Below are 13,748 nucleotides of genomic sequence, written 5' to 3'. Positions count from 1 at the left end.
TTTCCCTACCAAAGGTCAGAAACACCGTGACAAATTACCTACATAAAGTATGGAGGTTATTTAACACAAGGAGTTTCCAGTGCTGTTTATACTGTACTTTAAAGCTAATACGAATTCAAACCAAAAGTCAGTGATCCCACTGGTGGGAAAGGGAGGCACTGCAGCCTGCGCAAGGTCTCCCAGCACTCCATAGAAGAGTTGCTGATGGCCAAGCGTTGTGTGAGCCCTTCTTCCCCATCTTCCTGCCCCTGCCCCTGGAGCACGGGGAGGTGCCATGTCCTCTGCACAGAGCCCGGAGTGAGACAAGGGGAGAGGTCCCTTTGGCAACATCCTTTGGGCCGTTGTGTCAGCGCCACGCAAGGAGGCTGTCGGAGGACACTGAGGGAGGTCCCTGGGGCCTGGAGGTGGCGGGGTTTCTTTTTGGTCTGAGGTTCACCCTTATTCTCTTCTCTTCTTTCAAGTTCAGACCTTCTCGCTGCCTTTTGTTCTTTTAAACCCCAGGGATATTTTTAGTGTTCTTCTCTAGCACAAAGTATGGTGCGATTCCTGCGCTCATCTGGGAGTTGCATCCACAAGATGTTTCGCCAGAGCTACAGGCAAACACAAAGAACAACTCATAATGCTTCAGTCTTGCTCATGGAATACACAGATTAGGCTACTGCTCCTGCAGCAAGGAATAAGCTGAGAAATGGGCTGTGGGTTGGGGCAGCGTATGAATCTTGTGGACAACAGTTTCTTGGGCGTACAGGAGCAATGACACAGTTGAGAAAGTCACGTGTGTGACTATGGTCTGTTCTGCTGACCAGTTAGCATCCAGGTAAGAGAAAGAAGGCATACTTTCTCCTCCAGCTTCCTGGTAATCTCAAATATATATGGATTTAATTAATTTTCATAACTGGTAGCACACAAATAGATGTTTTGGGGAAAGTCAGAAGAGACATTTGGTGAACTCTGGGATGACAAAGCGCAAAACCAAGGTCTGTTTCTTCAGAATTGGAAAGAATCACGAATACCTGACCCAAATAACCTGCTCCGAGATACCAGCCTCCAAAAAGCAAGGACAAAGAGCTGCTGGCAAGGCAGTAATAAGCCATAACAAGGCTGCATGAAAGAGGGCATTGGCTTCCACTTCAGGTAGATGATGTTAGTGGTTGCTACCATGGGAATGAAATTGTTACAATGAGATGAACACAAATTTTCACTGGGAGCAAAAAATACATGAGTAACAGTTTGTGACCATCTACAGAACATCGGCCATGGTCCCTGTTACTCAAGTCCTTTCGTGTTGCGCTTTCTCAGTGTGCCTGTTTCGTCTGAATCACTGGCTTTTTGCTTTTTCAGTGCTGCATTTTCATTTTCTGATTCCACAGACAGATCCTCTTGGGTTGACTCTTCTGCTTCGCTGCAGCTCTCAGAGTGAAATCCAGCATTCTCTGCTATGACAGCAGGATCGTCATCCTCGTAACAACAGCAGCACTCCTCAGTGCTTTGGCTGTGATGAAGGTCCCTCTCCTCTTCACTGATGCCAGTTACCTCGTCCTTTTTCTGCATTAAAGCATGACTGCCCATTCCCATGATGAGATCAGATAGCAGGGTTTCATTGCACAGAAGCTCCTCATCTTCCATGCCCTCCATTCTCTCTGCCAGCTCTTCTGCGGAGGGCTGGCTCAGGTCAGGGTAATCTACCAGGATTGTGTCCTGTTTCCTCTTGAAGCAGTCAGAATTATCATAGACAGGGTAGGTCTCTTCCGGATAACCTAAGGATTAATAAAGTGATATGCAGCTTGAAGTCTTACCAGCATTTAAAAGTAGTACTCACTTCAGTGACAGATACAGAAGTTTGTTAGAACAGTTGATTTTAGCACTGTCAGTGTAAGTCTCATCTATTTAATGACACGTGTACCTCACAGTATTAAATCCATAGCAAGAATGTTCAAAACATGAGTTACTGGGAAATGATGAGACAACTCCACTTACTTTTAGGGAGCCAGGATATCAACCCTAACTTTCAGGAGTGAGTATCTGAGTTTTGCTGAAAGCTATGGGAGCTATCAGGAAAAACTGGATAATTTAAATCTTTAAATAGATCAAATTTTTTTGTTTGTTTCTGTTTACAGATTGATTCATGTTTTGAAGACTTTTGCTATAAACAGCATCATTTATAAAGTTGAAAAAACAGATATGGGAATTATTTTGTGCATTTCATTTTAGAAAATGCATCATGAACTTAAGAAAACAGAGCTCGAGGCCATTGTTTATGTTTTGGATCCTTTTTGAAAGCTTCTTGAAGAACAAGGAATTAAGTCTGCATTTAAAATTATGATAGCAGCTCAACTAGGATATCTCGAAAACACATTTATGTAAGAAGTAAACACCAAGGAGGGGAAAGAACATGAAAATACAGAGTTTTTGAAAGATAGACTTCCTGGAGTTCACTTTTACAACATTGCAGCAAACAATTACTAACCAAAAGTAAAAACTGTAAGTTATCCAAAACATACTGATTCTGATTTCCAAGGGGTTTGTGATTTTGCATGAAATCTAGCCCAGCAAAGAAAGGGAAAGATACAAACCTCCAGCAGCCAAGACCCTGAAGCAGATGGAGTGTATGTGAATATTCATATGCCACTTTGGCAACAGATAGCATAGTGATTACACTACAGGAAATGCTGAATACCCCAAAATGCATTTTCTTTCTATTGTGGTTGGGAAAACTAACCACCTCTTGCAAAGTTTAGAACACTGACTTCTGAAAGGAAGGATAAAGTTAAAAATGTTGAAAGGATCTGAGACTGTAAGTAATCCTAATTCGGTTTTTCTTGTCAGGGTAAGAAAGGCCCTTGCTTACCTTCCCAATCCTCCATGTAAGGAGCTTCTTCAGCTTCCTTCTCGGGCGAGTTGCCATCTATGAATTTTCCTTCTTTCATAACTCTAGTAATTTCTCGGAGCTGCTGAAGTAACCTTTTCTCCTGGTCTGTTGTAACATTTTGAGACCTGCCAGAAAATATTAGACACCAGAATTCAGTCCACTATTAGTACAAACTATTAACGCAGTTTGAACCCAACTGTTTGGTCTGTCCCAGCAGCACAGGCTGAAGAAACCGGGCTGCAGTATAACCACTGTTCAACATCTGCATGTTGTCTGCACTTCTGCTTGTGTAAATTTTATCCATTTATCCAGAAAACCTACAAACTTAAACAGGTGAAGGAAGGCAGGAACAGCCAGTGTGAGAGCAAAGTGAGTGACACACAGGGAAGAGTTATGATACAAAAGATACTACAGAAATTTCTGGCCTTTAAAAGAGGTGAGAATTAGGGGGGGCATGCCTTGTTGAAAGCATTATAAGAAAATGCAATTCAAAATGTATGCTACATTTAAAACAGGTTATAAGGCCGATCAAAATGTCTCACACAGACATTAGTCTCAAGAGTCTATTGATACCTAATTATGACCAGGAAATGTATCACATTTGCTAGGCTTCATTAAAAAATGGCAGTTGGACAGATCATCATGTCAGCAATGCTGCCTGCTGGGGAGGTGGGGTGAGAAGAAGGAAGATTTAAAAATGAAAAGAAGGTGTTACATTTAACTTTAACTTGCCCTTTAGAATCAGATGGAGAGTGGGAGAGGACTGAGATTTTTATCCAATTAAAAGCAAACTATAATTTTGACTGGTCCTACACCATTGATTCTGGTAATTACTGCTGCACAGATAATACAATTACTGTTGTAACAAAAATGCTTCCAACAGATAAGATCATGTAGTTATTACATGTTATTTTCTTAGGGAAAAAAAAATAGTCTCCTAAAAATATTATGGACAAAAAAGTATTTGGAGGGTGGTGATCTGAGGGTGGTGATCTACTGACTAACTCAGTAGGTCAGAATAAGAAAGGCACTGGGTGTACTTAGGGGTGAAAATGGTGCTTGTTTCATCTTGAGTTTCAATTGCTCTTGAGCAGGTGTTTGACCTCTGCGTAAGTGCTACTTGGAGCCTCTCAGGGGGCTGGGGCACTGCTCTGGTGCTTCTTTTGAATCCTCATGTGTTTCAGGCAGGATCCATTGCCCCTAGTTACTCAGGGAGGGTGGCCCTTGGGATGCGCAGAATGAGGAACTACAGGCGGTGAGGTCAGAGCAATGACCTCTGGTGAGTACAGACCATCAGGCGGATAATCTCCAAGATAGACAGCTGCTCAGGGAATCTTAGGGGTGAGATGGGAAGAGGGGACCTGGACATAGATTAATGATTTTGGATTTAGGTGATTAGCATCTACCTTAACCTTGTTTCAGGTACCTGAATTCTCACAACCTTGAAAACTTGTGGCATCCATCTTCAGTTCTTCCTCTTACTAACTGTTGTGACTAGAGTAGCGCTTTCAAGAGGTACTTTGTGGTATCCTGCACATCCAGCAATGGTCGTGACATGATAGTAACTCCACTACAGGAGTCATATTGGTTTAAAGCCGAAGAGATTAGCATCGTACTGCTGATCCGTGTGATGGTGATCACAGTGCTGGCCCTGGGCTAGATTTTGTGCACAGATGCACTCACAGTTGCCTGTAACTTAACTTTAAGAGCAGGCCCACTGGTTCCATTAGCAGCTACCCAGATTGAACTGTTTGTTTGAGATCACAAAGCTAAACATCACTTCTCTGTGCTTCCTGAGAGGCATGCTGCCCCAAATGAAAGGCTGATATACTCCCAACGTTATATGGAGGTTGCACTGATTCTCCTCAAGCTGTGGTGGCAGTTTGTTCCACAGAACAAGTGAAGGTGTGACACAGCATCTTCTCAGAAGCCTGGCTTAGGCAGGTGTAGAATTTGACATGTGAATTGAGACACACAAAAAGAAATGGTTTCATCAGCTAGCTGCCTTTGACAGAAGATGTAATAGAACTGCCAAACTAATCCTCCTCTTACAGACAAAAGTGTATGTAATTTGAATATATATCACCTGGATGAAGACAGGTCTATCTGTTTAACACAGTGGGGAGATACGCCAGCTCAGATAACAGGATCAATCAGTGCAGCTGCATCACTGTGGTATTCCGTATGGGAAAATTTCTAACATGCTGGATAGTCCCATTAGAAAGCACTACTGTCTTCCTGTAACACAAGGGCTCCGTATTTCAGAGTATTCCTCCTTCAGACACCTTGCTTAAAGGACAGATTTCCATTTAGAGAGGGAGAAACCAAAGCCCATGCACTATTTCTACTTCATTTAAGGCCTCTAGGTTAGTGTAGAATGCTGGCAATGTATAAGACATCTGGCTGCCTGCATATGGGGGATTTACCAGGCTATAATGCACTGAAGAACACTAAAAGGACAACAGATGCAAAATGTTTACAGTGTAAGAAAAGGTCATTATTTTCCCTTTGTGTGCTTGTAGCTCCAGCACAGCTCTTACTTTTCATAGTGGCAATGCACTAACAGGTAAAGGTTTCTTAGTCTTGACGCTGAGATCAGAGCATTTCCTAAAGAGCTATCACGACTGCAGTGAAAATCCATAATCTAACATGGTATCTCAGATGTGTCAACCAGTATGTTTATTGATTCATGACCTGAAAATAATCACTAATAAAATGCAACAATAGTCCAAAAATGGCACTCCATGGATTACAGCCTCCCTCTTTCTTCCATATTACATTTGTTCAGTTCATAGTAAAAAGATATTTTTTTCCAACCGACAGCCTGGAAAAGAGGGTCCTAAAAGCAGATAATAGAGCTGATTATTTCTACCTCTTACCTAATCACCAGAAATTGGGAATTTTTTACAGGAGAGCATTGTACAATACTCCCATTGAGAAAAATATTTACTAGTATTTTTGAATTTAAAGTGGTTTCAAAATACTAAACTTTACAAACAGTGGTGAAAAGAATATGAGTAAGACACCCATGAGAATGGGTAGGGAAAACTTTTGTAGCCAATATATTCAGTGTTCCAACACCGAAACACTGCTAAAAGCCTGGAAAAAAAAGTAGTATGCATGCTTTTAATGCGGAGAGCCCTATTATAGCCATCATCAAGCCTTTATTTCTGAATCACCAAATTTCCAGCAAAGCTTTTCATCTCTGCTGAGAGATACTGGACTATAAAGGCCTACATTTAGAGACTGGAGATACTGAGGTCCCCTTAGTGATAGGACATGATAAATTGTAAAACTGTGCAATTTAAATTTACAACCTGTTAAAAAAGGGCTGGGTAGAGTGCTAGATTTTCTCAGGGCTGTGAATCATTACATTCTTAGGTACCATGCACTACCCATTTAAATATGTGCATTAGGTAACAACTATCTTTGTCTCAGTTTAGATTTGGTTATGTTGCTGAGGACCTGGCCAGGTAGTTCTTTCTTCCTCTTGCTTTCCTTAACTTGTTTCTAGTCCTTGCTACTATACGCTAGGCCTGTTTAAAAGAATCTGTACTTGTACTTTCTGAAAGTAAGTTTTGCATTTCTGCAAACTGTACTTAAGGCTGCAGCAGTCCCAGTTAGTATGCGGGTTTGCAAGGAGGTCTTCTTGGTTGGTTTGGAGGTTGGTCTTCAAGCCTCATAAAAAACCCCACCAAATCCAAGTTTCTGCCTGCCTACCTTCTACAACACAGGGCTGGATAATATGAGCTATCCCATCTGAGAGAACCTGCTAACAGTATTGAGAGGTCTTCCAGCCTCATTCACTCAAATGCTTTTGACAGAAAAAGAAATGGGCAAGACACGCCACAGCAAGAAAACAGCACATACGCTTGCTGCAGAAGAAAGCAGAATAAAATCACGCAGCACAGTATACACTACTCCTTTGAAAAAAGCTTTCTATGGTACAGCATTAGCTAAGAATAAACTGTCCTTCCAAACTTACCCAATTTCAAAAGCAAGGGTTTTTTTAAGAAAATACTCAAAATTAGAATGTTTTTGGATTCTAAAAATCCTCCCCAGAAGGAGAAAGCCAGGATGAACCCTGGAGCAGTTCAGCTGGGAGAAAAATACTCCTGAAGTACAGTGAGAGGACACAGAGGCACGAGCTCAGACCTCAGCGCTGTTGCAAACACTGTGTTACAGTGATACATCATTTTTGTGACAATGCAAAATACATCCTTTGGTTTGGTTACTAACACTTCATTTAGCAGGCTGGGAGTCGCTTTGCATAATGGGCCAGGGTCTCACCTGGGTTCTTTCAACACTAGTTTAAATTTCATACCACTTATTTCTTCCTCTGCCTTTTCTGTTGTAAGGGTTTATGTTCAACTGCGTATTAATAAATGGGGCTCAAGTCATTCTTGCTGTCTTCCTCTTTCCTTTTCATTTAAATCTATCAACATCCAGATTGAATAAGCCTAGCACTATACTCTGTGCCCTAATTACACTTTTTAACCATATGTTTTATTTTAAGACATTCATCCAGTATTACTGAACTTAACGAGTGTCACAGGATAGATTAAGAAAGCTTCAAAGTCTGGGTGTGTTTTAAAAACAGCTATTTCCTCCATCTAGAGGTGCTTTTTCCCTTCTCTTTAAAGAGGCTGCATAAAAAATTTTTCATTAGGTTCAGATTCCGATTTCCCCTGAGGCCTTTAGATCCATCTTTATAAATAGTTTGGTTGAACAAAGAAGGGAAGTTCCACTAAATAGAGGCTCTGAGCCAACAAGACAGAGTGGAACAAACACTGGATCAGACCCTAAACCCATTTTCTCAGTAAAAAATATCCTATCTGAGAGTCAGCGCAGTTATCTGGGCAGCTCATAAGCCTATTTCTGGCAGCTTAAAGGTAAGCACAGAGCATTGCGTTAGCTCTCCAAAACAGAGATGGGTAATAGGCAAAACAGTATTCTTCTGTTTTGCTGACAAAGCCAGGGCAGTTGAGGGGTTCTCCTGCTGGAACCTGGAATAACACAGGCAAGGCTGGCACCTCATCTTCCTGGCATGAGTGCAGCCACAACACAGGGCATGGTGCAAAGTGGGCAGAACTACACACTCAATGCAGTTTGAAGCATAAATGAACATCATGTGCAAGTTCAGCACAGATTTGTTCCTACAGAACGGGTTAAACGAGGCATTGACAGATCCAAAGTTAACATGCATTACAACTGATGAACAGCATTACAACCAATGAACAGCTATTTATTTTTCTTGTAAACATCACCTTAATATTCATAGTATTTAAATTTTCAAACACTGCAGTTAAGCATTGTCCTATTGATGTGTTGTTACACTCCTTATGAAGAATAGACTTGTTTCTTTATAACGTAGAATAGTGATCTCAGATTTATAACAAATAATAAACATCATAAATTTTTAAATCCTGATTTTACAACTCTTATTTTTTGTTATGTTTAGAAGCAAATGCATGGATTTACTGGTTACAGGGTGGAACTAAGTAATGGAATCAGATTATTATACAATTCTGTCCTTTAAGAAATATTTTATGGCTATTCTAACAGGCATTTACATAGATTGTAACAGTATTTCTATTTAGAAAAATAATTCATAGAACCAGAAAATAAATGGGTCTCTTAGGAATTATTCAGAATATTATCTTGGTCACGTAAGACAGGTTGTTTTATATACTTTAAATGTAGATGTTCTGTTTTCTGTTTACACATACCCGTCATCATCTTTCAGATAACGCGCCGTACAAAGCGGGGATTGGCATAGTTGCTTTTCTGGTTAAGAAGAATGGAGTTGGAAAAAAATATTTATTTTAAATCTAGATGCTGAAAAGATAAAAAACTGAAGAACAACGAGTGTGATGTGTAAAGTCAAATTCCTACAATTTGAAGTAATAATAAAATGCTATTTTAATATAGCAAAACTAAGAAAGTTTAATTTCTAATCAGAGCAGAATCTCTCTTTAAAATGCTGTAATTTGAGACATACCTCTCACAGTTAGGTCCTACTCTGTTGATTAATTTTTCCATAGCTTCTTCTGTCTCCCTCAGTTTTTCCTGGAGTTGAGTGAGTTCATAGTCAGCTGTAAACCAAACAAAATCCCAAGATCTGTCAGTAGAAGCTTTGAAAATGTATCCCTGTCGCATTATCACAGGTAGCACATGCTGTACCAAACCAAACTGGTTGTGAGGAAACCAAAACATGCAGCTTCAAGAGTTCTACATAGTTTCCCTGGTATAAGAAGGTGAAGTCTATTGCTGATGGTAATAGGACACACTGAAATCACCTTCTTTCAAAGGCTCCCGAGCAACCTCACAATAGAATGAGTGGGCCACTGTAAATGCCTTGGACATTAAATTTAGGGAATGGAAAATACATTTTAGTTTTTCTCCTAAGGAAACCATACTGGTTTATTGTCTATAGCTGAATTAATAGTTCTCACAGAATTTCTGTGTTAAGTCCTTGGGAACAGAGACAAAAGGTCACTTGAGCATTTTTAAGAAGTCTCAAGGTTTGAGAAACCACATATTTATCAAAGAGAATTAATTTCATGGGTGTGATGGCATCAAACCAGCCCTGAATAGGTGTGCCACGGCAGGCAGCGAGTGCTAGCGGTCTGCCAGGCTAACCAGAACGAACAACAGCTAGCCACATGGTGTCTGTCTGGGGAACAAAGCATGGTATGGCCATGGTTGCACCTCTTTACAAAAAGTGTGTCTATGCTACAATAGCAGACACACACACAGACATGCAGGAACAGCCATACTGGCTTTAATGTAGCCAAAACCAGTAACAGTAAAGATGCAACAGCATGGACATCAACAAGAAAGCTTAAGCTCCTTGCTTGGCTGTTGTAGCTCATGCTCAAAATCCTATAGCTGAGACTTCATTGTTCCCCACTGCAGAACAAACTGAAACCAACCTAGCCTAGTTAATATTCAGCTGCTACAGGTACATCCATTTAAGCAGCACAAAGGCACAAAAGAACTCCAACATAGTAGGCATAGAGAAAGCCATCCACAAATGTCCTGCTTCTAGAAAGATCTCTATTCTACACAGAACATCATTACTTAATGTATCACTGATGTAATTGTTTTGCATGTCTGAGCCTTTAAAAATAGGGGAAGGGAAATTGGCATAGAAAAATCAAGTTACTCCCTCGAAGTCATTATGTAAATGGTCACTCATCTTCAGGTTCCTAGTCCAGTGACTTGTCTCCTGCTCTGCTACAGCTTACCATGAACGCTTTAGGAATACAAACGAAGAGCTCTAGGAGAAGGCTGAATAATTTTCATCACTAGTTCTTTGGGTTATAATGATGGCAAATGTTTAACTTATGGCAAAGTTAGTTTCTCTTACCAAGCATTAGAGGAAAAAATACAATTATTGTTGCTAATAAATTGCACAAGATTTCCAGGCACAATGCAGAACAAGTGCACTGAAAACACCATCTGTAGTGCTGAGTACATTAGGTATTCCTAATATACACATTAATGTCAAGGTAATTACAGCATGTTAAAGAAAATTACATACTGGTAGCAGTTTCTATAAAGCCCTAAGTACTTTTCTTCCCTACTACAATTTAGCCAGCTAATTTAAATACTGTTATGGTAACTACTCATCCAATCTTCAATAGTAAGCTTATTAATTTATCTAATAAATGTCTACAAGTACTTGAATCTACCCCACTGATTGTTGTTTAGGTAAAATCAAAATAATATTTCAGAATACTATTTGGTTTCATTATTGCACTCATGAAAACTTTGAGCATTGCAAAAGGGGAAGGGAGAAAGTAGGGAAGTGCCTGGTGATGGGTAAGAATTCACAAATTCAAATAAATGAAGCTAGCTTTTAATAATGTCTTTATATACTATTACTAGAATATCACAGATTATAGAATAATTATAGATGGACATCCTATTATCCGTTTTTAATCATGAGCTACACAGCTTTTCAGCAAATCTGTACAGTTAATTCAGTGAACCTCATGAGAAGCCATTGCTTCCACGGGGGGGTTGGGATCAGTCTACTTTTGCAGAGTCTCATTAGCTGAATGAGATTAGAAAGTGACTGTGCAGTAATTCACTTTAACTCTTGCACATTCCAACACAGGAGCTTCGGGGTAGTTCTTTATGGAAGAAAACAACAGCTTTACACTGTGCCCAGAACTTGAAGAACACAGTTGGACTGTGCCTCTACGCAGTCAACAGCTACACAGATGTAACTCAGAAATCATACGTACTGATTTTCCTCTTCATGTTTCCAGGTGCAGCAGTAGGGCATTTCCTCTCTCCAGCAGTAGTTTTCCCCTTGGAAGCCAGCTAACGAGTGAAAAAAAGATGACCCTTCTATGAGTTACTGCAATAGCAACATATAAGCCTCAAATGCAACAGAAAAAGGATAGAAAATTAAAATATGCTAGAAGGTAACTGCAGAAAAGGATGCACAGCAACAAAACCAGCAACCATGAAAGATGCCTGCGAGATCTGGGAGATTGCATGTAACACAACACATGACATATACAGTATATATAACATGTAGTCACACATTAAAAGAGAGAGAATACTATGTGTGTATTGAAAATTAATCTAACAATGTTCTAGACATACACAATTTCCAGGGGGAAAGAAACAAAATCCTTAACAAAATTGTACGAGGTCAGAGGCCAATACAGGATTGCACCAACCCATCCCCACATTCTCAGTTACAGTCTTTACAATAGCAAAACCCACAGGTTACACCAATCTTTCAACCATCAATCAAAGGCCCAGCAGGAACACTTGTGGGTTTTTTTTGGAGCTAGGCTGAAATGGAACCAGGTACAGAAATGGTTTTTTGCTGTTTTGAGGGTTTTTCAGTTGTTATTTCCCTGACTTTCCAGTTATGTTGGTCTTACCTTAAATAAAATGTACAGGATATATAAGAAGATGCCAAATCCATATATAGGGATAATCTGCCCTACAAGACCTCTCCCAGTTCCACCAGTGCTTCCACCACCGCTTCCACCTGCCTTGGCTTTGGCAACTGCTTCAGCAAGGTGAGACCTTGGAAAATGAGGGGTAGGTCGGCTGTCGGGAGTGGCCTGGTAATGCATCCTCGGTGGAAAGCGACCGAGCTTCCCTGCAAAAAACCACACAACCATTATTCTTATTACATTATTTTTCACCCTTTTACGGGCAGCCTACAACTGCAGCAGGTGTGGCTGACCTGTTTTCCCTACTTCCAAATGCACTGACAAATAAAGTAACTTGTTGGACTGTAAGTACTAAGTCTGTAAACTCAACCCTCAGTCACTTACTATATGTAGTGCTAGGAGTTAGGTATACACAATTACTCTCTTGATTTCAAGAAGAGTAAAAGCTGGCAGGGCAATTAACAAAATACAGATTTTAATAGGTATATAATTGCCCAAAGACCCTATGAATCAGCATCCCTAACAGGATGAAAACCTGAAGTCTTACTTCTGGTTCTCTACTGAAAAAAACCCAACAACCCAACAATGTACCAGTTTTCTGCCGTGAGCTTGATCTGTCAATATTACACAAAGGCATGTTCATGTATAAACCCATACATTTGCTGCCTGTGCTACTTACTACACGTACTACCCATCTACATCCTGATACACGACTGCAGTGTTTGCCCAATACAGATTTTCAGCTATTGGCATAAGAAATAGTATTTCGCCTGATTTTGCCAAATGAGCGATGAAAGATAAAGAAAAGTGGTAGCACCTCAAATGGTTCTGCTTAAAAAGATGTTAGCTAAAGCAATGTAAAAGGAGATTGACTATAGCTTGGGACATATTATCTTCGGCATTTTAGAAGGAAAAAGATGGTTTCTAGCCTTTAGAGAGGAAAAGACAAGAAATGGGAGTGAGCTTAAATGAATGCATAGATGCTACAATAGGACTGCAGAGAGCCTGAAACAGTGCTGTGGATGATTTCATTCAACTGAAATGCACTAGAATCTCAATAAATGTAAGCTCACACATTATTCTATTTTCTTGCTGCCATCAATTCAACACTTTTGCCATGAAATTCACTATTTTGCTCCTCCGTGTACTTGACATCCTTCTTTCTATCTCTATATCCCGCTCTGACTTGGACCTGCAGTCCCTTCCACCGACTGGGACTGTACTGAATTACTCAGCTCCTCTGCCACCAATTCTGGTGGCGGGAGGCGTTGGATGGAAGCACCAGAGATGGGGAGTGCCAGGCTGGGCTGCAGCTCATCCCTTGGTGCCAGCTGCAGAACTCCCTGTCCCAGGCACACACAACAGGAAAGCCAGGCAGCCCGGACCCTGCTCGCTGGCACTGGGGCAGCCTGCATGCACTTGCATAAAGAAAATGAAAAGCAGGTTTGAAATAGCACTGAAAATAACTAACTTTACTTCTGTGAGTACCCAGCTGCAACTGTTTTTATGAGAAGCAAAAAAAGAGAAACTAACATTTGCTCTTGCTAGGAAACACCATCATAGGCAGCTAAATTCCTGAGCATAGAAAATTACAGTAAATATATATTAGGAAGTTATATCAATAATTCGTGAAGTGCTACTATTAAAAACACATTTCCGTGTAGGTGATGGCACACATTTGTTGAGTGCTGTAGCTTTTAGTGAAACTGTCCAGGTATACCACCACTGACCAAAACCACTCTCTGATTAGCTCAGGGTTAACTCTGAGGAAGCTTTATCACGCACTTTAATATTAGTGAATTATTCAAAGTCTGTGATGGAAAGCATAGCATCTCATTTACAAAACAGTCCCATTGCTCCAGCAGGAATGCCTTGTAGCAGTAGGTCACTGTGGAAATAAGTGTGATGTCGTGCAGAGAGCAGTATGACTGAGGCAGGGATGAAACAGCAGG

The 13,748-nt window shown here is 40.5% G+C and overlaps 1 protein-coding gene across 1 annotated transcript; it reads right to left on the bottom strand.

Annotated features, from left to right (window-relative positions):
* Window positions 1-1,257: 1,257 nt before the first annotated feature.
* RIC3 (RIC3 acetylcholine receptor chaperone) lies at window positions 1,258-11,994 on the bottom strand. The gene is made up of 5 exons (XM_010024326.1): window positions 11,779-11,994; window positions 11,125-11,203; window positions 8,871-8,964; window positions 2,849-2,994; window positions 1,258-1,757 (listed from the first exon to the last, which is right to left on the bottom strand). Exons 1-5 carry the CDS (start codon window positions 11,974-11,976, stop codon window positions 1,267-1,269), a joined length of 1,008 nt encoding a protein of 335 aa, XP_010022628.1. The 5' UTR covers window positions 11,977-11,994; the 3' UTR covers window positions 1,258-1,266.
* Window positions 11,995-13,748: the final 1,754 nt, after the last annotated feature.

This window comes from Nestor notabilis, unplaced genomic scaffold, assembly GCF_000696875.1.
Source record: "Nestor notabilis isolate BGI_N333 unplaced genomic scaffold, ASM69687v1 scaffold1701, whole genome shotgun sequence".
Lineage (NCBI taxonomy): Eukaryota > Metazoa > Chordata > Aves > Psittaciformes > Psittacidae > Nestor > Nestor notabilis.
The sequence above is the reverse complement of the archived record's forward strand: the minus strand, read 5'-3'. Positions and strand labels throughout refer to the sequence as shown.

Bases quoted from the DNA above. Each gene is read 5' to 3' on its own strand.
- RIC3 (XM_010024326.1), bottom strand. From the start codon at position 11,976: ATGCATTACCAGGCCACTCCCGACAGCCGACCTACCCCTCATTTTCCA. The intron at 11,204-11,778 runs GTAAGACCAACA...TTCACTCGTTAG, and splicing joins TCCTGTACATTTTATTTAAG to CTGGCTTCCAAGGGGAAAAC. The intron at 1,758-2,848 runs GTAAGCAAGGGC...ATTAATCCTTAG, and splicing joins TTACATGGAGGATTGGGAAG to GTTATCCGGAAGAGACCTAC.